Source organism: Doryrhamphus excisus, chromosome 8, assembly GCF_030265055.1.
Source record: "Doryrhamphus excisus isolate RoL2022-K1 chromosome 8, RoL_Dexc_1.0, whole genome shotgun sequence".
In the NCBI taxonomy this organism is placed as follows: Eukaryota; Metazoa; Chordata; class Actinopteri; order Syngnathiformes; family Syngnathidae; genus Doryrhamphus; species Doryrhamphus excisus.
In genome coordinates, this window is record NC_080473.1 from 1,810,517 (window position 1) to 1,832,746 (window position 22,230).

General features: G+C 44.3%; 1 protein-coding gene across 2 annotated transcripts in view; it reads left to right on the forward strand.

Moving 5' to 3' along the window:
* Positions 1 to 3,666: 3,666 nt before the first annotated feature.
* cdon (cell adhesion associated, oncogene regulated) overlaps positions 3,667 to 22,230 on the forward strand; it is a 32,389-nt gene continuing 13,825 nt past the window's right edge. The window contains exons 1-7 of one of the 2 annotated variants that reach the window (XM_058080594.1): positions 3,667 to 4,096; positions 16,411 to 16,549; positions 18,278 to 18,556; positions 18,814 to 18,960; positions 19,907 to 20,050; positions 20,132 to 20,419; positions 20,495 to 20,764. In XM_058080594.1, the coding sequence (XP_057936577.1) occupies positions 16,477 to 16,549; positions 18,278 to 18,556; positions 18,814 to 18,960; positions 19,907 to 20,050; positions 20,132 to 20,419; positions 20,495 to 20,764 (1,201 nt within the window). In that variant the 5' untranslated portion in view covers positions 3,667 to 4,096; positions 16,411 to 16,476. Of the gene's footprint in view, positions 4,097 to 4,208; positions 4,462 to 16,410; positions 16,550 to 18,277; positions 18,557 to 18,813; positions 18,961 to 19,906; positions 20,051 to 20,131; positions 20,420 to 20,494; positions 20,765 to 22,230 lie in introns of those variants that run through there. The other variant, XM_058080595.1, reaches the window with a different exon arrangement.

Consider the following 22,230-nt stretch of genomic DNA (forward strand, 5'->3'; position numbering starts at 1 on the left):
GTCAGAGGTCACCGATGTGGCCCGGCACACATACGTGAGTAAATACCACGGTGGGGTTGGGGGGGGGGGGTGTTTGTGCTGTCAGCTTTGGTTCCCAGCGTGGCCCCTCCTGCATCGGCGGCTGGCCCCTCCCTGGCCCTTTGTGTGTGGAGACCGCTCCCCGTGGACTCTCTGGCCTTTCACATGCGACTGTGTCCAATCACCTCCTCAGACACTTCAGACACTCACCCCCCGCCCACGTCTCCCACCAGCTCGTCACCCTTAGAGGTGGTGGTGGTGGGGGGGGGGGGGGGGGGGGGGGGGGGGGTCAGCTATCATCAGTGAGAAAAGATGAGGCTCTCATAAAACACTCCCCCCTTGTAGGTCTTTACAAACTAGCTGATAATGGCCGCTCATTTTTACTGGAAGCTTCCTTTATTCCCCCCACTGCTAACAACGCTAGTATACAAGATGATCAAAAAACTCAAGAGTGAGACTGGTAATAGTCCACATAGTCAGAGTAGTATAGAATGTTGCATTTGATTAATGTGATCTCTGTAGTAAACAATCAGAAAGCCAAATAAGACTCCATAAAGTCATAAGAAGAATAGAATGTGTCATTTCATTAATACAATTACCTTGACTTGAGTGACAAATGATAGCGGCAACCTTGCACAAAATAATCAGAAGGGCTCCAAATAAGACTGGAAATAATGCACAGAGTCAGCAAAGTTGCATTATTGAAGCACGACAGAATGTGATCGTCCTTCTTGCAAGTAATTAATGATAGTGGCAACCTTGCACAAAACAATCAAAGAAAAGCTGCAAATAAGATTGAAAATAGTCCACAAAGTCATAGAAGTTGCAGTAGTAAAACAAGATATGCCTTTATTCGTCCCTCAGTGGGGAAATGTTTTAACCAAAAACAAAATAGCATGTGTGTCAAAATAGAACGTGTCATTTCGTTAATTAATGATAGTGGCAACCTTGTGCAAACTAAATGCAAAATAAGACTGGAAATAGTCCACCAAGTCAGAGAAACTGCCGTAAAACAGAAGAATAGAACATGTCATTTACTTAATTAATGTGATCACCCCCACTTTCAGTAATTAATGATAGTGGCAACCTTATACACAATCCATCATCAGAACGACTCCAAAAAGACAAGAAATAGTCCACAAAGTCACAAGTTGTAGTTAAATGTCAGAAGTCAGAAGAATTACAGGAAAACCGGAATGGAGTGTGCCATTTAATTAATACGATCGCCCCCACTTTGAGTACTTAATGATAGTGGCCACTTTGCGCACAGTAAATAATCAGAACAAATCCTAAAAGACTGGAAATATTCCACAAAGCCATAGAAACTGCGGTAAAACAGCAAAACAGAACGTGTCGTTTGATGAACGCGATCCCTCTCTTGCAAGTAATTAATGACAATGGCAACCTTACACACAAAAATCACAATGGATCTAAAAAAAAAACACAGAAATATTACACAAAATCATAGAAACTGCAGTAACAGGTGAACAGCAGAAAAGGTGTGATTAAGATGATCGGACCTCTTGCAAGTAATCGATGACAGCGGCTGTATTGTTCACAATAAAGAATCGGAAAACTCCAAATAAGTCTGGAAATAATCTACAAAGTCAGAGAAATTACAGGAAAACCGTAATGGAGTGTGGCGTTTAATTAATACGATCGCCCCCCCTTTGAGTACTTAATGATAGTGGCAACTTTGGACACAATAAATAATCATAAGAAATCCAAAAAGACTGAAAATATTCCACAAAGTCATATAAACTGCAGTAAAACAGCAGAATAGAACGTACCATTTGATGAACGCGAGCCCTCTCTTGCAGGTAATTAATGACAACCGACGGGAACCTTGCATGAAATAATCAGAACAGCTCCAAATAAGACTGGAAATAGTCCACAAAAATGATATAAAATGCAGCAAAACAGCAGAATAGTGTTGCCATGGTAACGGCACCGTGACATCATTCAGTCAATGGAGGCGTTCTTTCTCCCCATCCTCCTCCTCCTCCTGTCGTGTCAGACATTTGTTGCCTTTGGCCTCCGAGGCCTCGACGGGAAGAGGATTGGATCACACCTTCCGAGGCTGCACCTGCCGTCTCAGACAGACAGGGTGGGCCCGCCGCCACGGACCGCCGTGGACCGCCGTGGACCGCCAGGCGTAATGAGCGCCTCATAGATGATCATGTTGTCGACTCACGGCCGTACCAACAACACATGGCTCTGTCGCACGCAGCCTCTCTAACAGCCCCGCCTCTGTGATGAGGAAGCGGGCCGAGCCAACCAACACTCGGTCCCCGTCCAACGCCAACACGAAAAGAAATGAACCACCACTCATGTAAATCCTGCAAGAAGATGATGGCTTGTTTCTTTTTACACTTTGATCCATAACGACGCTGCGTCAGTAAAGGACGCTTGTTTTGAGTTTCACCTTATCCTTATTTGTGGGACAACATGGGTGTCCAAAGTGCAGCCCTGGAGCCACTTGTGGCCGGTGCCTGTTTCTTTATTGGTCCATGGCACATTGCAATGATACAATGAAACAAGAAAACCACAAAAAATTAAAAAACTGTAATAGTTCTACAACAAAGTAGAATTATTACAAGAAAAATTAAAAGGTGTCATTTTTAAAAGCATTTTATTAAGAAACAAAACACAACAAAGACTGAAGTTGCAAATTTGGGAAAATTTGGTTGGGAAAAAGTTATATTAGGGGAATAAAGTTGGAATAATACCACAAAAGAGTGGTCATCTTTTAGTGCAGTGCCTCTCAAATAGTGGGGCGAACCCCCCCCCCCCGGGGACCGCGAGAGTCTTTCATTTTAATGCAGACCTACCAACATGTACAAATTTATAGTACTCAATGTATAGTACACGACGGCATGGCGGTCTAGTGGTTAGCGCGCAGACCTCACAGCTAGGAGACCAGGGTTCAATCTCTGTGTGGAGTTTGCATGTTCTCCCCGTGCATGCGTGGGTTTTCTCCGGGTACTCCGGTTTCCTCCCACATTCCAAAAACATGCTAGGTTAATTGGCGACTCCAAATTGTCCATAGGTATGAATGTGAGTGTGAATGGTTGTTTGTCTATATGTGCCCTGTGATTGGTTGGCGACCGGTTCAGGGTGTACCCCGCCTCTCGCCCGAAGACAGCTGGGATAGGCTCCAGCACCTCTCGTGAGGAAAAAGCGGTAGAAAATGAATGAATGAATGAATGTCTAAGGGGAACAGAAGTCGTCATTTTACGGGAATAAAATCCTAATTTTCATTCATTCATTTTCTACCGCTTTTCCTCACAAGGGTCGCAGGGGTGCTGGAGCCTATCCCAGCTGTCTTTGGGCGAGAGGCGGGGTACACCGTGGACTAAAATTCTAATATTTTGAGGAAAAACTTTTTTTAAATGTAAAATATCAAAAGTGTTCATCAATTCTTGGATTTTTCGCACTCGATGGGAAAAGACAAAACTAAGTGTGACGTCACAGCCCTCAATGAAAGCACAATGTTGTGTTTTTGTTTTTATAAAAAGTGTTAATGCACACAGTCTATGCAGGGAATATCCCCCCCCCCTCCTCCTTGCCTCTCTCTCTTCCAAGCTCCCCCCCTCCTGCTTCCTCCCTCCTCCCTTCAGTGGGAGCACCATGCGGGGCTGGGACATTCCAGCCTGGACGCCGCTGCCATGATCCACGGAGCAAGCCGACCTAGGCTCCAGAGGTGCGAGTGTTGCAGCCGAAGACCACTTTCACTCCGCGGCTCCTGACAGCGTGCTGCTGTGTGGGGGACTCAGTGGGATTTTTATTCGGGAAAAACTACAAAAGCACCGGAGTTAAAAACCTCCACACCTGTGTAAAGTGCTCCACCACAGCCAGCAGCAGTTCGCCCCCGGCTTGTAACTGTCCGCACGGAAATTGTCGCACTTTGGCCCCGAAGCCTACGACTCTTCGCGGGGAGGCGAAGAGGCTCCAAGCTCCCGGTAGAGTGGTCTCCGTGTCGCCTTCGTGGAATGGAGGGCCCCGCTCGGATTTTCCACAGGGAGAATGCGTTTGGCTGCTGACTCGGTCCCCCGCAACCAGCGCTCCTGGAACAGAGGTAAGGACATCGGTGAAGGGGGGGCTCTGGGAGTCATCTCTCCGGGGGCGGGCTTGAGTGGCTGCCCGGCTGGAGGGCTCGGTGAGCGGCCCGGGGAAGTTCGGGGGAAGGCTCGCCTTAGCACCGGAGTGGCCGGAGAAGGTTCACAGAAAGAACTTTCACAGAAAGTTAGTAGAGAGCCCGTGCGAATGCTCGTTAAGTGGCCGAGAATAGTCACTGAAGTCCGGGAAGAGTTCAGAGAGCGATTCGGCGAGGCTTGTTAGCCACCGGAGAATGGTAGCTAGAGTAGCCGAGGAAGGTTCACTGATACCTGGGAAAGATCCGGACAGGGACCTGGGGTGAGGCTCCGTAGGTTTGTATCTTGTGTGAGTATGAGTATTTTTACTTAAAAAATATTTAACAAGGATTAGTTTTACTTGATTAATCATTATTTTTCAGTATTTATCCTTCGAGGAAAGTTGGAGTGGAATGTCCCATGTATTGAGGGGAATGAAGTGGACACTTGGAATTATAAGCACAATGATCCTGCTCTAACTAATCACAATATCGATTCATGTTCGGAATTTAGGGGTTGAAAAAGATTTTTGTCCAACATATAACTTCCATGTTTACTTGTGAGGCGGCTCCAGGTGACATGCAGAAGAAAGTATTTATTTTCTGCAAAGCATCAACTCCTCATCATGTCCATTATGTCCTCACAATGTCCTCGGTTGACATTTTCTTTTCACAAAGTGCAGTTTCTTTGGCGAATCGTCAGATTGTAGCAAAGAAAGTTGGACTTGCACGTTTGGGAGTCATATTTCCGCTACATTAACCTTGGAGTAGAAACATGAAGTGTTTCTCTCTCAAGTCAGAGAACTTTTATTTTTTGACGTCAGGCGTGTGATGTCATCTGCACCAAAGACCAAAACTAAAGAAAACTTGTTTGTTTTTCTTGAAGCGTTTACATTTGAAGGATCGAAAGTAGTACTGTGACTCCTGGACCTGATTAACATGTCATGTTCAGATCATGGGTGACTTAGTGTAGCATTCTGTCAGGCTAATTGATTAATTGTCGTATCGTGGTCCATGTTTTGTCAGCTCCGGGCAAAGTGAACACTCCAAAAGCTTGGCAGAACAAAGAGTGGAATCGGAGCGGAGCGCCTGACACTGAGCGAGTGCGTCACACATGGCTGCTCGCAGATAAAAACGCCTCCCGGTTCAAACGCTGGCCGAGCATTGTGGCATCAATGGGTGACAAGGAGACACTTCCGACGGCTTTCAGATCCTTTCAGGGATCCCTGATATCATCCGCATTGTGGACACGTCAGACTTTGTGATGCCGAGTCCTAATTCGCCTTAAATATGTATTTTAGTATAAAGTTTCTTTGGAATTATGACCCACTTGATTTTAAATCTGATGTTTACATGTAAACACAGCCAAACTCTAATTCATCTGTCAGGTTTTAAATCATAAAACTGACTCAACACAGCATTTTTCTCACCCTGAAGCCAACACGTAGCATTGAGCGTCTTTGTTTCCAGGGAAATTAATAAGCCATTAGCGTCCCGGCTCTTATCGGACGGGCCTGGAACAAAGCACAACGATGCCATTAAGGGCGCTCCCATCAACTTTTGGCTATTAGCTTGCCCGCTAATGACAAACACATGTTGCCGTGGCGTAGCTATGTTAAGTGGGCAATTTTGAATGGGAGCGTGTAATGGTACCAGTCAGCCCTCCTCCGCTTAGAACCACACAAGAACCTTTTCAAGTTCCAGAGGCTAATGGATGATGAGGCATCTTGTTGGTTTCCATAGCAACAGGGGCCAGAGCAGGTACGATTCAGGAAGTTGCATCACGTGCTAGTAAAGACGACTAAGTGACTTAGATTTGATGGTTGGGACATGGAGAATGTCTACGAGCAAAGTAGAACTAAACATTAAAACATCACGCTAGCATTTTTGTTTCCTATTGCTGCCTGCTAACATTGATAGTCCATTCTAATCCAATCCATTCCATTGTTGCTACTAATCATGCTAGCTTGTTTTGTTGCCTTGCATTATGTGAGCTAATTTTGTTACTCGCAAGTCTTGATCATGCTAGCAAGTTTCCCTGCTGTGCTAGCTAATTACGTCTCATGCTAGTCGACTTCAGGCCAAACGGCGAGGCTCAGTTTGCGGCCCCTGAAGAGAGCACAAGTGGCCTAAATCACAGTGCGGCCAGCCTGTTTATTTGAGCTCGCACTTGCTTCTGCCATATTTCTGCTCCACTGTGCTGACCTCCGCTCGAGAGAGTTGTAAAAAGACGAGAGGCCATCATTGTCAAAATATTTTGACATTTGGAACGACCGAACCTCTAAATCCAAATTCTAAATGATGATTCAAATGTAAGTTCATCTCCCCCTCCTGCGTTCTTCAAGGACAGACCCTCTAAAGCTCCACTTTGCGGACACGGGGGAGTAGCGGGCAACGTGCCAAAGAGCCCCCATGATCAAGGAGACTCCGGGTGCTGATTGACAGCAGCCAGCAGCCAGGAGGGCTGAGGGCGGATGGGAAGGACGTAGGGCGAGTCCCAAGTTTGAGTTCTCGAGGACGCTAGCTCTCATCTGAAAGCTTGAAAAAGCCAAAAAAGGAAGACATCTTTCCACCTACTGGCCCCCTCAAAATATATTATTCACCAGTTAAGCAAAACAGAAATGAGAAAGGAGCATGTGGAGGCGCCAAGCTACATTTTTAAAAATAAAATGATGTGCATGTCATCATGTGGAAGCAGTCCAGCTGTTAAAATTGCTACCATAGTACAGAAAATGCGGGAAATGACTCCTCCCATAGTGACGTGCTAACTTTACCAGCCTGGGGAACCTCACTCCATTCATGATGGTGTCTTTCAAAATCTACTTTGTTTGTTGTCTTCATTTCTATTTGGATTGGACCACAGTTTGTTTTGTTAGCAAAATACTCCATACAAGCGCACCTTCTCAGGTCCATGACGTTCCTGTCACTGAAGCTTGTTTTTGGGATGGTTTCAGGATGGTACCACCCGGTTCTTCCTTGTGGAATTGAGCAATCATTCAGGAGCTGAAGGTGTCTGCCATGTTTATGCAGCGCTGTCATTAACAGAACGTCTTATTTTAGACCGTGCTCCTAGGGGTCCAGCGACTCTTGACAGATGATCTGGCTGTGCTATGCTATATAGCATACTATGCTACGCTATCCTATGCCATGCAAGTAATGTTACTCCAGGAGGTGCCACAGGCAATCCTGAAGGCACGGAAGCTCGACGCCAGCTTTCAGCAGGCGCTCGGGTCAGGTTTCTCAAACCCGGGACCCTGGAAGGACCTGAAAGGGGATAATGACTTTCGAGAGATTGCAGAAATGAAAGCTGGAACATGGGCGGGTGATTGTGAAGACAAACAAGCAGCAGAAACAGATGTTCCAGACAGCCGCTGGAAGGCTGCAGCAGGGCGAGGCGGTACCAGCTGGACTCGGTCCCGACTCGGAGGTCTGCTTCTCCTCTGAGGTTGGTTGTTGGTGTCATGAAAATACAAACCTCATCTAAATATACACGGAGTATGATAAGGGGATGTAAACCATGAAAATACGTCAAGTCGGGTCATCTTAAAAGACGCAAACTGGCTACGAGGGAGTGAGCTGTGTGAAGCCGCCGCTTTAAGCCATGCTATTTGAAGTGTCTATAAATACTCTTTATTATGCGCTTGGAACCATCTGAGGGAGCGCCTGTTGGCTCACGTTGCCGTAATACGCCGTATGTGCGTTTAACATGTTGCACAGCACCACATGGACCAAACGTCCTTTGATGCAAAACCCGCCTGCAGACAAAACTACCTAGTCATTACATTCACGCAAATGCTCGGCCATTGTGTCTCGTGTTGTTTGACTTTCTAGTTCTGGACATGCATCCTCAGCATCTTCCTGTTTGTGAAATGACCTGACAAAATATGCCTGACTTTGTTCCTCGGCCTGACGGGGGCCCCCTGGAAAGCTAACTTTTCTCTTTCTGAGAGACCACAGCTTTCTATTTCAAATGCCCAAGCCAACAAGTCACATCTGACTTTGGTTTTCCGCGTCCCAGAATGTGTGCGGTGCTGCGAAGGAGGCCAGCAGGACTATATTAAGGCGGAAAACCAGCGGCCCGCCGCTCGCCTCCTGTCTGACGGAGCAGGCGACCGGTTAGATCCGGGACAAAAACCTCCCTTCAGAGTGCTGGCCGACGTTGCTGCTGCTGCGGCCTCTGGGCTACTGGATGAGCTGTGGCCCCATCGGGGCTAATAAGCCTGACGGAACAAGGGTCCTTTGGCACCGCCGTGGGAATGTCTGCCTACTGTTGCGCTAATCAATCACTGTCCTTGTGTGACTCTTGCACAGTAGCAAAAGATGGCACCCGCTACAAGAGGCCATGCGTTCTCTATTATGATTATGTTTTGCTGTTGTCATGAAGTCGTGTTTTTCTTGGCTCCGTCGCATGGACTCTTGTGCCAGATTCTCCCGACACTACAGCATGAAGCATGTTGAACTTTTTAGACTTCTTGTACGAGAGCCAGAAGCCAAGACTCTGATGATGCGTCTGTTTATTGACTCCCAACAAGTTTGTTTTGTGATCTCCTGATTGGTGCGCAACAAACGGCGAGCGGAATAAACATTTAGACAAACTATCTAAAGACTTTGCACTCTTATTTGCAGCGACAGGCGCTTGAGTTTGTTTGAGTTTTTCCAAGAGATTTGTGCATGGGTGAAGAAGACTAATTATATTTAGCCTCTTTACAAATGTTTGTTTTTGTTCTGGCGGCTGACTGGAACGTTTGCAGACCAGGTTCTCCGTCCTGTAAATCCTCACCCCCCAACTTTCCCTTAATCCACTGCAGTCCATTTATCATTCGGATGAGTTTCTCCCTCGTGACACAAAGCCTGTTTTGCTTCTACATTTTACATGAATAATATTTGTTTTGAAACATTTTGGGCCACCGCCATGCCTCTATCAGGAGGAGACTGACCAGAAATCGTTGTCCGCCGCTTGTTGCTGTGGAGACATATGCAGTGATGGAATCCAGGAGGGAGGGGGTCCAGCCCGGCCGGGGGCAGCTGGATCAGATCACCGCATGCCCCGCACAACAGATCCTGACTCCCCCCGGCGAAGGTGGACCTTTTGGCAAACTTGATCCTCCCCTTGCATCAACGCCTTTTTCCCATCATCTCTAGAGTCAAGGCTGACTTTGAGGAATGTCTCACCTGGTGCAGTGAATCAGACTCTTGGCACATGTTGGAGTATTATAACACTCCCCGCGGGTAACAGGGCCCCCTCGGGCATTCCTCCTTTCCATCGGAATTACCTTTTGGTCCGAGTAGGCATCCCGCTGAGGACTGAAAGGCCTGTGAAGTCAGCTGGAAGGACCCCGAGCACTGCCACAAAAGCCCCGGGTTGTTAGTTACTTTGCAAAAGGTCTGGAGGTGGCCTTGTATGGTGGCGATACCCTGGGATCTGTTTCCCGTGTCCGAGGCCCTTATTGAGTTTTGTCACTGTCGGCTAATCCGGCTCTTCGAAAACCTTGGGAAACAAGCGTACCTCCCACCGGCCCCTGGCCCTCCCCCTCACAGATTCCCAGGAGAAACAAGACATTGCAGAACAATCTCCAATTAAGACGGGCCTTACATACTGTACTATTCAGGCTCTCTCTCGCCAGCCTCCGCCCCTTCCTTCGCTTCTCCGCTCTCTGTTTGCAGCCTCGGCCAAAAAGCCTCAGGGTGGTATTAGCGTTGTCTCCCAAGTCTCCAACCCTGGCACTTTTGGGAGGGTCGAGCGGGATAGGAGGTGAACGGAAGGGGGGGAATGTGTGTCCTTGGTAAACAGGCCTTTGTGGGATGTGACTGTCTGATCCCCCCGGGGGCCTCCCCTTTTCATTCCTGATCCCACAGTGCAGCCATGCCGTCACGGCCGCGGCGGTGTCTTTAGGCTCTGGGACCCGCGTGGCCTCGCCGTCACCCTACACCGCCCCAACTGTTGACGCTCTGTCCTTTTGCGGCACTTTGCACGAGGATGTGTCTCATTTCTCCACCTACGCACTTTCACGCTTTCTGTGACTTTTCCCGCTTGCAGAAAGGTCTCATCTTCAGCACGTAATTATCTTCACCCATTCCCAATCACGCCTCTCCTGTCTTTTTTTTGTCATCTGTCCCAAACCCAGACGATTTGCTTGGTGCTTCCACTCATTAGTTTCATCTGTGGCCCCAGGCTGCCTTGGTGGGTTCATCCAGACCAATAATGGACTCCTGGAGTCTTTTCTCTCAAGCTGAGAGTAGTCGGACTGAATCATCAGTAAGTTTTTTTTTTTTTGGCAGACGTTGCGAGCGCAGTCATTATCTCTGTCTGAGTGGCAAATGGGGAGGCGGACTGGAATGAGACGGGGCTTGGCAACCTTTCACCTTCTTAGACCCTCATCTTTTTATTTACCCCCTTCTCCGCTTCCCGTCTTCGTGTTTTGCATTTATCTCCCATCACCGAGTGTGCAGGTCTGTCCTTTTCCAGCGGGTTAGTCTCTGTGTGGAGCTGAGGAATGTGTGCACCCTGCTCGGATCCTCTTGTCAGGGAGCTGAGGGGCGAGTGCGGGCAGGTTCGGGTTATAGCATGTGTTCTCCTGGCAGGTCAGATTAGACCATCCAACCACAAGTGACCTCCTTCTGCATTCCCTAGTTCTTCCAAACCTCGTCTCCTCAGGTTTGATTCAGTGTCGTATAAATATTTCCAGATTGATACCATTCCGGGAACGTGATTTGATCTGGTTCCTGTTGCCTGGTATTGTTTGTCATTGCTTTCACTCAGCTGTGCAGCCTTCCGAAGCCTAGTCAGGAGCGCCAGTTGCGACCTGTTCTGCCTTTGCCCTCCGGGTCTTTTGATGCTCCGCCGCGTCGCTTTTATTGTCCCTGTTTACTCAATACGACGGGGATAAGGGTCTGGCCCACATGAGGGGCTGATGGGGCTTTAAGTAGTTCCTGCAGGTGCTCAAAACCTCCCAGAATGGAACCCCCCTCCGGGGCAACCTGTCAGTGTGTTTATTTTCTCCTGTGTCAAGACCTCACATCCCTCTTGTCCTGCATGAACGGGGGATGGATGTTTCTATTCTTGCACCAGTCCCACTTTGGATAGATGAGGCTGCCTCTGTGCTGCGATTTATACAGTAATGCTAACATTGAAGATGGATGTTTTGATAGATTTAGTATGTGAGGGATGTTGCCTGCGTTTACTGCTAAGCCAGGTGCCAGTCAAACATTTCTTAAACATACATTGTTCAGTCAAACCCTTCCATTCCTCCTCCTTAAAAAAAAATCTTTCCACATGAACTCCCTGACACCACCTCATTTATTTCAGTAAGGCGGTGTGCATGTATTGCAGCATTCTACTCACATTTAGTCGCTTGACCGGTGCAACGCATGTACAAAACGGTGGTGGACTTTGCAGAGCAGCCAGGAGGTTTGGAGCGGGAATGAAGAACTAATTCCACTATCCCTGTTAGCCACGCTAACAATAATAATTCATTCATTCATTCATTCATTCATTTTCTACCGCTTTTTCCTCACAATGGTCACGGGGGTGCTGGAGCCTATCATAGCTGTCTTCGGGCGAGAGGCGGGGTACACCCTGGACTGGTCGCCAGCCAATCACAGGGCACATATAGACAAACAACCATTCACACTCACATTCATACCTATGGACAATTTGGAGTCGCCAATTAACCTAGCATGTTTTTGGAATGTGGGAGGAAACCGGAGTACCCGGAGAAAACCCACGCATGCACGGGGAGAACATGCAAACTCCACACAGAGATGGCCGAGGGTGGAATTGAACCCTGATCTCCTAGCTGTGAGGTCTGCGCGCGCCTCCCCAATAATAATAATAATAATAATAATAATAATAATAATAATTGGTGGAGGGCCAATTATCTCAATTGGTATTACAATTATCGCTTGATATTGTGCATTATCTTTGTCGCCATTAAGAACACAGATAATATCAGTAATAGCAGAGGATTAGCATCGACACCTGTAGCTGTGTTAGCCGTGAGGATAGTCGCTAACAGTCCTATTTAAACTTGTGTGCCTTGATTTTAGCTTGCAATTATGGCTTTGTATTGCAAATTAGCTTGTGATAACTTGTCTTTTGTCACTATTATGACCACAGAGCCCCTGTTTTCTCTGTATAATACAGGTGGATTAGTCCAGCCCCCCCCCCCCCCCCCCAAATTGTTTGCCTCTAGCATTGGTGCTAGTTAACAGTGCTCATAGCATTGTTTGTTTATATGCTAGCTTGTAAGAAGAAGAAAATGTTGCGTCTTTTGTTGCCATTCCGTTTCATAATACAGACTGACTAGCGTGGACACCAGTTATGTTGTGTTGTGGGTCTCAAACACACAGCCCACGGGCCAAATGTGGCCCGCAGGACGCTAGTTTAGGCCCCCGCTTTGATATGAAAGTTTAATGTTAGTGCGGCCCGCGCAAGTTTGATATGGATGCTGTATGGTATCATGTACCCAGAAAAAATTATTACGTTTGATTAATGTTCATGTTAAAGGTTAAATAACTGTTAATAGTTATCCTCCCTATCCGTGTGGAAGTGGTAAGTTTTTGGCTTTTTAGGTTTAAAGGAAATAACTTGGAGGCTACCGTTTAGGTCGCTAGCTCTCTAGTTTGCGAGTTAGCATGTGTCTCAAGACCCTGCAGTTGCGCAATATGTTGTAAATAAACAGAGCATAAATGTGACTATAGTCGTGTTTTGTCATGTCTACAGGGCTCTAATAATGCTTTGTTCATTTTAATCTGAAAAAAATAATTTGTCTACCCACCAACTATATGTGGTTTCTTAAGTTTTTATTATTTGCCGTTTTATTATTATTATTATTATATTTATTACTAATTGATTGATTTTCTTTATTCTTGATTTGGTTATTTATTTTTCATCTTATTTTGTGTAGAAAAATAAAAAGTACGATATTTGAGAACAGTGGAATGTTTTATCAGAGCTTTTATTGTAGAAAATTGGAACCAAAGCAAAGTTTTTTCATTTTTCTGTTTTTAATAAATGCGTTTTTTTTGTTTTTTTTGGAAAACCTGATGCGGCCCAGTCTCGCCCAGACCCTAGCTCCAGTGGCCCCCAAGTAAATTGAGTTTGAGACCCCTGGCTTAGAGTATTATGTGTTGTGTTGGCATTGTAGCATTGTTGCTACCTGTACCATGCTTATTTTACATTTTATTTATTTTTATTTTACATGTTTGTTTATTTGAAGACTCAATGTTGTTTTTATTTTTAGTTTTAGACTTTAGCCCCTTTTTTGGCAGTGCCGCCAGCAATGGTTGCGAATGAGATTTTGGGGTGACACCAGATACTCTAGCGCTGTGCGTCTCCATGGTGGCGGATGTCAGAGAAAAGGCAAACAGATAACAGAGAAGATGGATGCCCTCGTGTGTTTCCTCGCCGCGCCAGATGAACGGGCGTGATAGGCAGCTGCATGCGTGTGTTTACACAAGGGCGCCCGGTCGCCACGGCAGTGGCAGGACGGCGTGTAGAAGTATGGTGTATCCTGGTGGGACATCAACGCCGCCGCAGGCTACGTGCTTTATAGGCCGGTGTCTATTATTGTAATTCTATATGCTGATTCCAGCGACGCGGGCATGGCGGGGCCTGTCACAGCTTGCGGGGTTTGATGTGAAACGGCGCAGAGTGCACTTGAAGTCAGATTACACAGTAGCACGCTGAAATCCAAACTACCAAGACGGCCTTGTATTGTTTCTTTAAGCACTTTTACACCTGTTTGCTAAGGAATGCGTGAGTATGAGTGCATTAAAGTGGCCTCCGAGAGCTGCTGGAGGACCCGCAGGCATCCGCTGGGTCGCCCTCTCGCCACTCTTACCTGACCTTTCACCCCGGGCTGAGACGGGGGCGTTGGTTAGCAGCTGGGAGAGTTTATTATCTGTCTCCTCACTTCCTCTCGTCTTCTTCTCCTTCTTTCACAGTAAGCGTCATTTGCAAAATCAGATGATGCTACTCTGATTTGTCATTGGCAGAATCTCACCTGCCCTAACTGGTACTTCCTGTTTTTGATGTAGACCAGGGGTCTCAAACTCAATTTACTTGGGGGCCACTGGAGCTCGGGTCTGGGTGAGACTGGGCCGCAAAAAAAAAACGCATTTATTAAAAACAAAAAAATTAAAAAAAACTTCGATTTGGTTCCACTTTTCTACAATAAAAGCTCTGATAAAACATTCCACTGTTCTCAAATATCTTACTTTTTATTTTTCTACACAAAATAAGATGAAAAATAAATAAACGAATCAAGAATAAAGAAAATCAATCAATCAGTAATAAATAAATATAATAATAATAATAATAAAACAGCAAATAATAAAAACTTAAGAAACCACATATAGTTGGTGGGTAGACAAATGATTTTTTTCAGATTAAAATGAACAAAGCATTATTAGAGCCCTGTAGACATGACAAAACACGACTGTAGTCACATTTATACTCTTTTTTTTATTTATAAACATATTGCGCAACTGCAGGGTCTTGAGACACATGCTAACTCGCAAACTAGAGAGCTAGTGACCTAAACGGTAGCCTTCAAGTTATTTCCTTTAAACTTAAATAGCCAAAAACTTACCACTTCCACACGGATAGGGAGGATAACTATTAACAGTTATTTAACCTTTAACATGAACATTAATCAAACGTAATAATTTTTTCTGGGTACATGATACCATACAGCATCCATATCAAACTTGCATTAAACTTTCATATCAAGGCGGGGGCCTCAAACTAGTGTCCTAGTGGCCCGCGGGCCGTGTGTTTGAGACCCCTGATGCAGACAATGTTTAGCATGCTAATAAAATGGCGTTCTGTTAGCTTGTAGCATGCTGGGCCTTGTTTCTTTAGCTTCTAATCGTGTCTCTTAACTAGTATGTATTTATTAAACATTAGACTATTTATTTATATTGTATATTTGTATTAAATATGTTTCTAGCATTCTTGATTTGTGTTGACAATAGCACATTAAGCATTTATTACACCAGTGTCCAAAGTGTGATCCGTGGGCCATTTGCAGGCTGTTTTTTTAATGGTACCTCAGCACATTCTATACAACAAGCGCAAAAATGGGAAAAAAAGATGTAAATATGGTAATCTGTCAAGAAATAAAAGTCATAATGTTATAAAGAAAAGCATAAAAGTGAACTAGTAAAGGAAAAAGGATGTTTTTGTCAAAGGCGTAATGCGTATTGTGTTGTATTTGTGGCGGTCTAATTTTATTTGTGGTGGCCCGCCACACAGGAAACAGCAGTGGATGGTACCAGTTGGAGCTTTTTTCTTTCTTCAAATGCTCTTAAATTAAACAAAATGTATCAATATAGCAATATTGTATATATTTTGAAATGATCAATATTTTATATACCAGGCAAATAATAATTAAATGATAAATAATTAATATTTTTTTATCATTGAAAATATTAAAAAATGTAAATATTCTAGCTTAATATATTTTAAACATTTTATATGTATGTATGTATGTATAGTGATTAAATTGTATGTTTCTTTATGGAATTTTTTACATGAAAAAATAAAATTACATTGACTGATTATTTTTTTAATTCTTTTTTTATTTTATTTTTTATTTAATGTAGTTTTTTTTTTGCATCAACAACTAGCACAGTAGTGTTTTTTTTGTAGTGTTTTTTGTAGTGTAATAGTGTTTTTCCTCCCAGTTCAATTTTTCACAAAAAAGTATCTTTAATTAAAGAATGACATTGATGCTACTGTGGTTGGAGGGCAGCATCTGTTGTTGCCAGGGTGACGGTTAAGCAGGTGAAACCCTCATCTTTTTCATCAGAGCTGCTCTTGGCTCTTCCTGCTGAAGCTCCCTCATCAATATCCCAGCTGGGCGACCATTGTCCCCGCCGTGCTCCGGCTCAAGCCCTGGTTACCGAGCAGGAACCCCCGGGATCAAAGCCTGGTGGGATTACTCTCCTGAAGAGGAGGAGGAGGAGCTGGTGCTTGAAAAGGATGCAGGAATGCTCCTAATTACCTGATCCTTTTTTTTGGACGCCCTCCCGTCCGGCTTGGGCCGAGACGTCAGGCTACAGTGAGCCTATGAGGAAGCAGCGCGCTGTGACAAGAGAGTGATATGAAGAGGAGACTCCATCAGTCCTCCGTGGAGACCAGCGTGTGAGAAGAGGGGGGTCAAGTGGTGTGACGGGGAAATTAGCGTCGTCGTCCTGTGTCTTCTATCCCCGTGACGACCAGCTCCTATCTGACGTGTTTTTTTTTCTTCCTCTAGGTTGGCCAATCAGAGTAGAGCGTGGACGGCAGGCAACACGGCTGCTGGCGGGGGTCAAAGGGCGCCATGGACAGTGGCCTTAGGGTCCTCCTGTCCACTGTGCTGTATCTCAGCCAGTCCCTGCTCATCAGCGGCACACGTGAGTTACCTCCACCAAGGCCAAACACACAGAACTTGGATTATCTTATTTGTAGCTTTTCAGACTTACGTATGTATGTTTCAAATTTTCTTCCACATGTAAAAACTTTCTCCAGTGAGCGCCACATCGTGAAAGGATGCAATTTTGCCACTTTGATATTTTACACAGCAACACATGTACGTAGATATGCTAAGATAAAAAGCTATATACGTATTTGTAGAAATATATCATCCCGCCCAGCTTTGTCAGCTTATTAGTACAAGCTATTTTTTTACATTTTTGCTGTCTTTTTTTAAATCTAATATTTAAACTTGTAATGTTTCTTATTGAAATATTAGGACCTTATTTTCCATAATATTTAGATTTTATTCCTGTAATATTTTGACTTTAATCTCCCATTATACATTTTTATGCATTCTACTTTCCCAAAGATGTCAAATGTATGTGTTGTTTTATTTGTTTATTATATATAGTTGTAATATAATATATTACAACTCAAAGAAAAATAGCATTTTTTTTCTTTAATATTTCAAATTTATGCTTCTAAAATGACATCATTTTTTTCTCCTGACATTACAACTTTTGGGGGGTAAAATTATGACTTTTTCCTCATTAGATTACAACTTTTTCGCATAATATTTTGACTTGACTTGTTTTGTTTTAGAATGTGCCGAGAGCCAATAAAAAAAGAAGTCGCAGGCCACAATTGGCCCCCAGGCCACACTTGGGACTCCCTTGTCCTCCATCAAATGGAGGTGCCCTATCATGAGGGTGGTGTCACTGCTATATCTTTAGAATGAGTGACAGAAAATGGCAGCTTGGAAATTTTTGGATGTCTGGGTCGTGTATCTAAACCAAAGGTCCCAGTTGTGTCTTTGTGTGCTTTACACAGGATGGTGCAGCATTCCTAAAAGTACTTCCAACTATTCCAGGGGAAATAGAAAACTTCAGCAATGATTTTATAACAACAAAGTCAAAGAAAACAAAACGAGGAAAAGTTGTAATTTCCAGACAATAATATTTTTTAGTTTAGAAGGATGTTTTGTTTTTTTTTTAAGTCGGAATATTCAGAACAACACACAAAACCATAAATAAAGGAGTAATATTTGGAAAATTAGGTTGCGGAAAAAGAAAAAAAATGAATGGGAATAAAGTCGTAATTAAGAGAATAAAATTTACAAGAAGAAAGTTGAAAAATAAAAACAAAATTTGGGAAAAACAACTGTAATTTTTAAATAATTAAAAAATAATTTTTAAAAATTACAAAATATCAACAGTATAAAAATGTATTTTAATGAGAAATAAAGTTGCAATTTTAAAGGAATAAACTCAGAATATAGTGAGAAAAATAATGTAATTTTAATAGTATGGAGGGTGAAATGCATTTTTTTAAAGTAATATCATGAGAAGTAAACAAAAATGGGGAAAAAGTCTCAATATAGGAATAAAGTCCAAATATTACAAGAAGAAACCTAATGTATACCACAAAGTTGAGATGCAGTTTTTTCTTGAATTACATATACTGTACATTGTCTTAGCATATCTACAAGTGTTGCATTACAAACAGCAAATTGACAAAGGTGCATCCTTTCATTTTTGTGTCTGTGTGTCAAGGCATGTGAGTCTGCCCTTCATTGTCTCTTGCATGAATGGTCAGATGTTTTCTTTAGAAGCCATCAGGTTGTGTTGATTTTCCTTTGATATCCTGAATGTTTTCCCTCTTCCCAGTTCAATACCCGTCCTTCCGCTCTGAGCCCGTCTCCTTGCTTCAGAGCCAAGGCTCCGTGGCTCGTCTGCGCTGCTCCGTCAACCCTCCGTCGGCGGCCGTTTCATGGCGCTTCGGCGGTGCCCCCCTGCGAGGCGACACCCTGCCCGGCGTGGAGCTGAACGGCGGGTCCCTCACCATCTCCTCCCTGCAGGCCGCCCACGCCGGCGTCTATCAGTGTGTGGCGCACTTGGACAGTGGGCTGGCTGTCGGCAGCCGCCATGCACGCGTGGCGTTAGCAGGTACACACGTTTCTCTTTCACTCTCACTAAAGCAGGGCGGCGTAAGGCCAGACAGGAAGTTGCCGTCAGAAAGGGAAGTGAGTGCTCAGAGAGGACGCCTGCCGCTGAGTGGTGAAGGGAAGGAAGCAGTAGGAGTTTTGACTTGGCGCCCTTCCATCTACATCCTTAATGAGCCATCGCCTTTTCCGCTTCCTTTGCACTCGTGCTCATTACACGCCAATATTGTCTGAGTAGCTTCCTCTCCTTGGACGTTGCAGAGATTTCGGAATACAAAGACAGTCGGCGGCGGGCGTTATCGGTGCAGGAAGGCAGCAGCGCCGTCATCGAGTGTCCTCTGCCTCACAGCGTCCCCCCGGCTTTGCCCAGGCTGCGAGTGCGAGGGGAGCGTGTGGAGACGTCCACAGGTGGGTTGGCTCCTGTTTGCTGCTGGGTGTCCAAAGTGCAGCCTGGGGGCCATATGTGGCACTTAGTAGATAGTTTTTTTTTATTGGCCTGCCGCACATTTAAAAAATATAATGTAACAAGAAAAAGAAAAAACACTAGTAAAAATGTCGACAGATATTCATAGAAAGAAGTTGTACTTTAACGAGAAAAGGTCATTATTTGACTGGTACTATTATGCATATTATGAGAGTATTAGGCACAGTTTTAACACTATGAGAAACTCGCAGTAAGTTGTCATTCTGGCAAAATTTGGTTGCAGAAAATGTTATAATGTTACAAGAATTAAGTGAAAATATTATGGGAATAAAGTCATAATCACAAGAAGAAAGTAGAAATAGTTGAAAAAAAATTAAAACTGCAGAAAAAGAAAAAAATGCAATTTCACAAAAATAAAGTTAAAATATTAACTAATTTGCTTAAAACCAAAATGTATTTATACATCCTTTATGGTTTTTTTTTTGCACAAGAAGCACAAGGAGGTGATGATGCAACTCCACCACAGATGAGGGAATGTGCCGTGAAGTTTTAAGACGAAAAAAGAGCCACAAGGTGGCCGAAGTGCATTTTATAAGACCTCGGCATGCATCTCTCCCATAGAAATGTTGTAATTATAATTATATGAAAATATTATGGGATTAAAGTCAAACTTTTGTGAAATCATAATCATCAAAATATACATAATACATACAGAATAATACATAATAGAATTTATGAAGATTATTGAAGAAGAAAGTTGGGGGAAAAAAACCCTGAAGAAATGGAAAATGGAAAACACTTGGACAAGAATAAAGTCAAAATATTAAGAGAATTTTTTTATGAGAATAAATGTGTAATATGATTGTCCTTTCCACTTTATCATGCACTCCACATCATTATGAAAGTCTCTTCAACTGTGTGTGCTCTCAGATGACTATTTAGTTCTTCCGTCCGGGAACCTCCAGATCGTGTCTGTGTCGGCTCGCCATCAGGGCGTCTACAAGTGCGGCTCGTACAATCCCGTCACAGGCCAGACCGTCACGCAGAGTCATGGGACCAAACTCACTGTCAGACGTAAGCCCACAAGAAGTCCGTGTCTGTTTTTTGTGTTCTGTTTTTCTTTTCTTTTTTTTACTGACTGCTGCATTGGTTTAGACCCCGCCTCCTCCCCGGTGCGGATAGCCTACCCCGCCTCCCCTGTGGTTGTGGTGCTGCAGCAGTCACAGCCTTACACGCTGGAGTGCATCCTTTCCGGTAGTCCCGCGCCAAAGTCCACGTGGTTGAAGGACGGAAAGGAAGTCCAGCCGGGACCATCGCTGCGACGACTGCACAGCAATCTGGAGTTTGTTGCCGTGACGAGGGCCAATGAAGGCGTCTACGCTTGTGCCGCTCAGAGCGAGCGAGGGCTCGTGGTCGGCGCCAATTACACCGTCAGAGTCCTCGGTGAGGGCGCCACCCCCGAGTGTGTGTGCGCTGTTGGGGTCTTTAAAAGTCTGACAGGGGTCTGGCCCTTTGCAGAACCTGCGTCCATCCTGGGGGGCCTCACCGACCAGCATGTCTCTCCGGGCTCCACCGCCCGTTTTGCCTGCGTGGCGGCGGGAAACCCCGCCCCGAATGTCACCTGGCTGTTCAACGCCGAGCCTGTCACCCCGTCGAATCACATTCAGGTCTCCGGAGGATCCATCATCATAACGGGCGTCGTGCCGCGGGACGAGGGGGTGTATCAGTGCGTGCTGGACAACGGTGTCGGATCAGCGCAGTCGGCGGCCCTGCTGACCGTGCAGTCAGGTATGGAAACCTCAATTGTGTTGGCTGGAGAAAGCATATTCGGATGAGTTTCACTTAAATGATGAGATGGTTTGCATGAGAAAGCACAAAGGAAAGTGATCATTTATGGACAAGGATATTGCACAACACAGCAGCCACATGAATACTAGCTGCTGTATGCTCACCACTCGTGATATAGTTCCTGCCACTTACTTAGACTCCCTCAGGAGGTTGCCTACTGCCACGGCTGTTAAAGCCAATGTTTTTGTTTTAACTGGCACTGATTAGAGAATAGAAGTGTTGATTAGAGTGTTTATGGAATAATGATCTTTGTGGGAATCAAAACTTCATTTATGTAACATTTGTATTGATTTTTTGGGGTAATGTTTGCTCATCTATGGATGTATGGAAGCCTGTTTCCACCGCTGAAAGAAAAAAAAATATCCAAATAAATCATAATTATGAGATAAAAGTCATAATTCTGAAATAAGACAGTCAAAACTAATAAATAAAAGTTTAAATTATGATATAAAAGTCATAATCATGAAGTAAAAGGTTGAAATTATGAGATACTAATAACTGATATACAAGTCGAAATGATGGTATAAAAGCCACAATCAGAAGATTAAAATTCAAAATTATGATATAAAAGTCAAAATAAAGAGATACAATGTGCACATGTGAAGGCAGCACATACATTTGGACTTTTTAGATCAGAGTTTTGTCATTTTATCTCATGGTTATGATTTACCGTTGGGATATTTTTGGATGGGCCTTTTTGTCTGTCTCTGCGGCTCTGCACCGCATTTCTAAACAGTTATTATAAACAGTATCATAAACCCCTGCAGGATGTCCGTTGGCATACATTGTGGTTATTTACATGCTTGTCGACTGGAATAATCAAAGCTTGGACTTGAGTCAGTAGGTGACTTTGTATTTGTCGGTAAGGGCAGTAGGGATGGGGTGGATCCAGTTTGGTATCGGTATCGGTATCTGTATCGGGTTGCCATACCAGCATAATTCACAAAACAATTGCAACAAGCGCCTGCGGAGCAAATGTAGCTAGAAGAATATCAGCAAACATAGCCAAAGGAGTATCAGGGAATGTAGCTTTCCTGATGCGTTCATGGACATCACAAAGTCCTAACATTAAAGAAAACCTCCAGGGTCGTTACAATATTGTACTTGCCTGTAAAGAAGAGTTTATTACAGCCTCAAATCAACATTGGTGTTTGTTGTAGTGCTGAATAGTGTTGAATTCAGATGGGAAGTGAAATATGTAGCTAAGTGCATGGCTAATTAGTAGTTCAATTAGCGCAATTAGAAGTAATATACAGTATGTTATGTATGGAAGCTGTCAAGGGCCAGAAAGTGGAGTGATACAGTTAGCAAAGGTAAACACACACCTCATCCAGAAAGGACAGGGTTAAGTCAAGGGCCCTGGTCTACGTCTGCAGGGAGTCGCTGTTTACGTGTTCTGTTTGCAA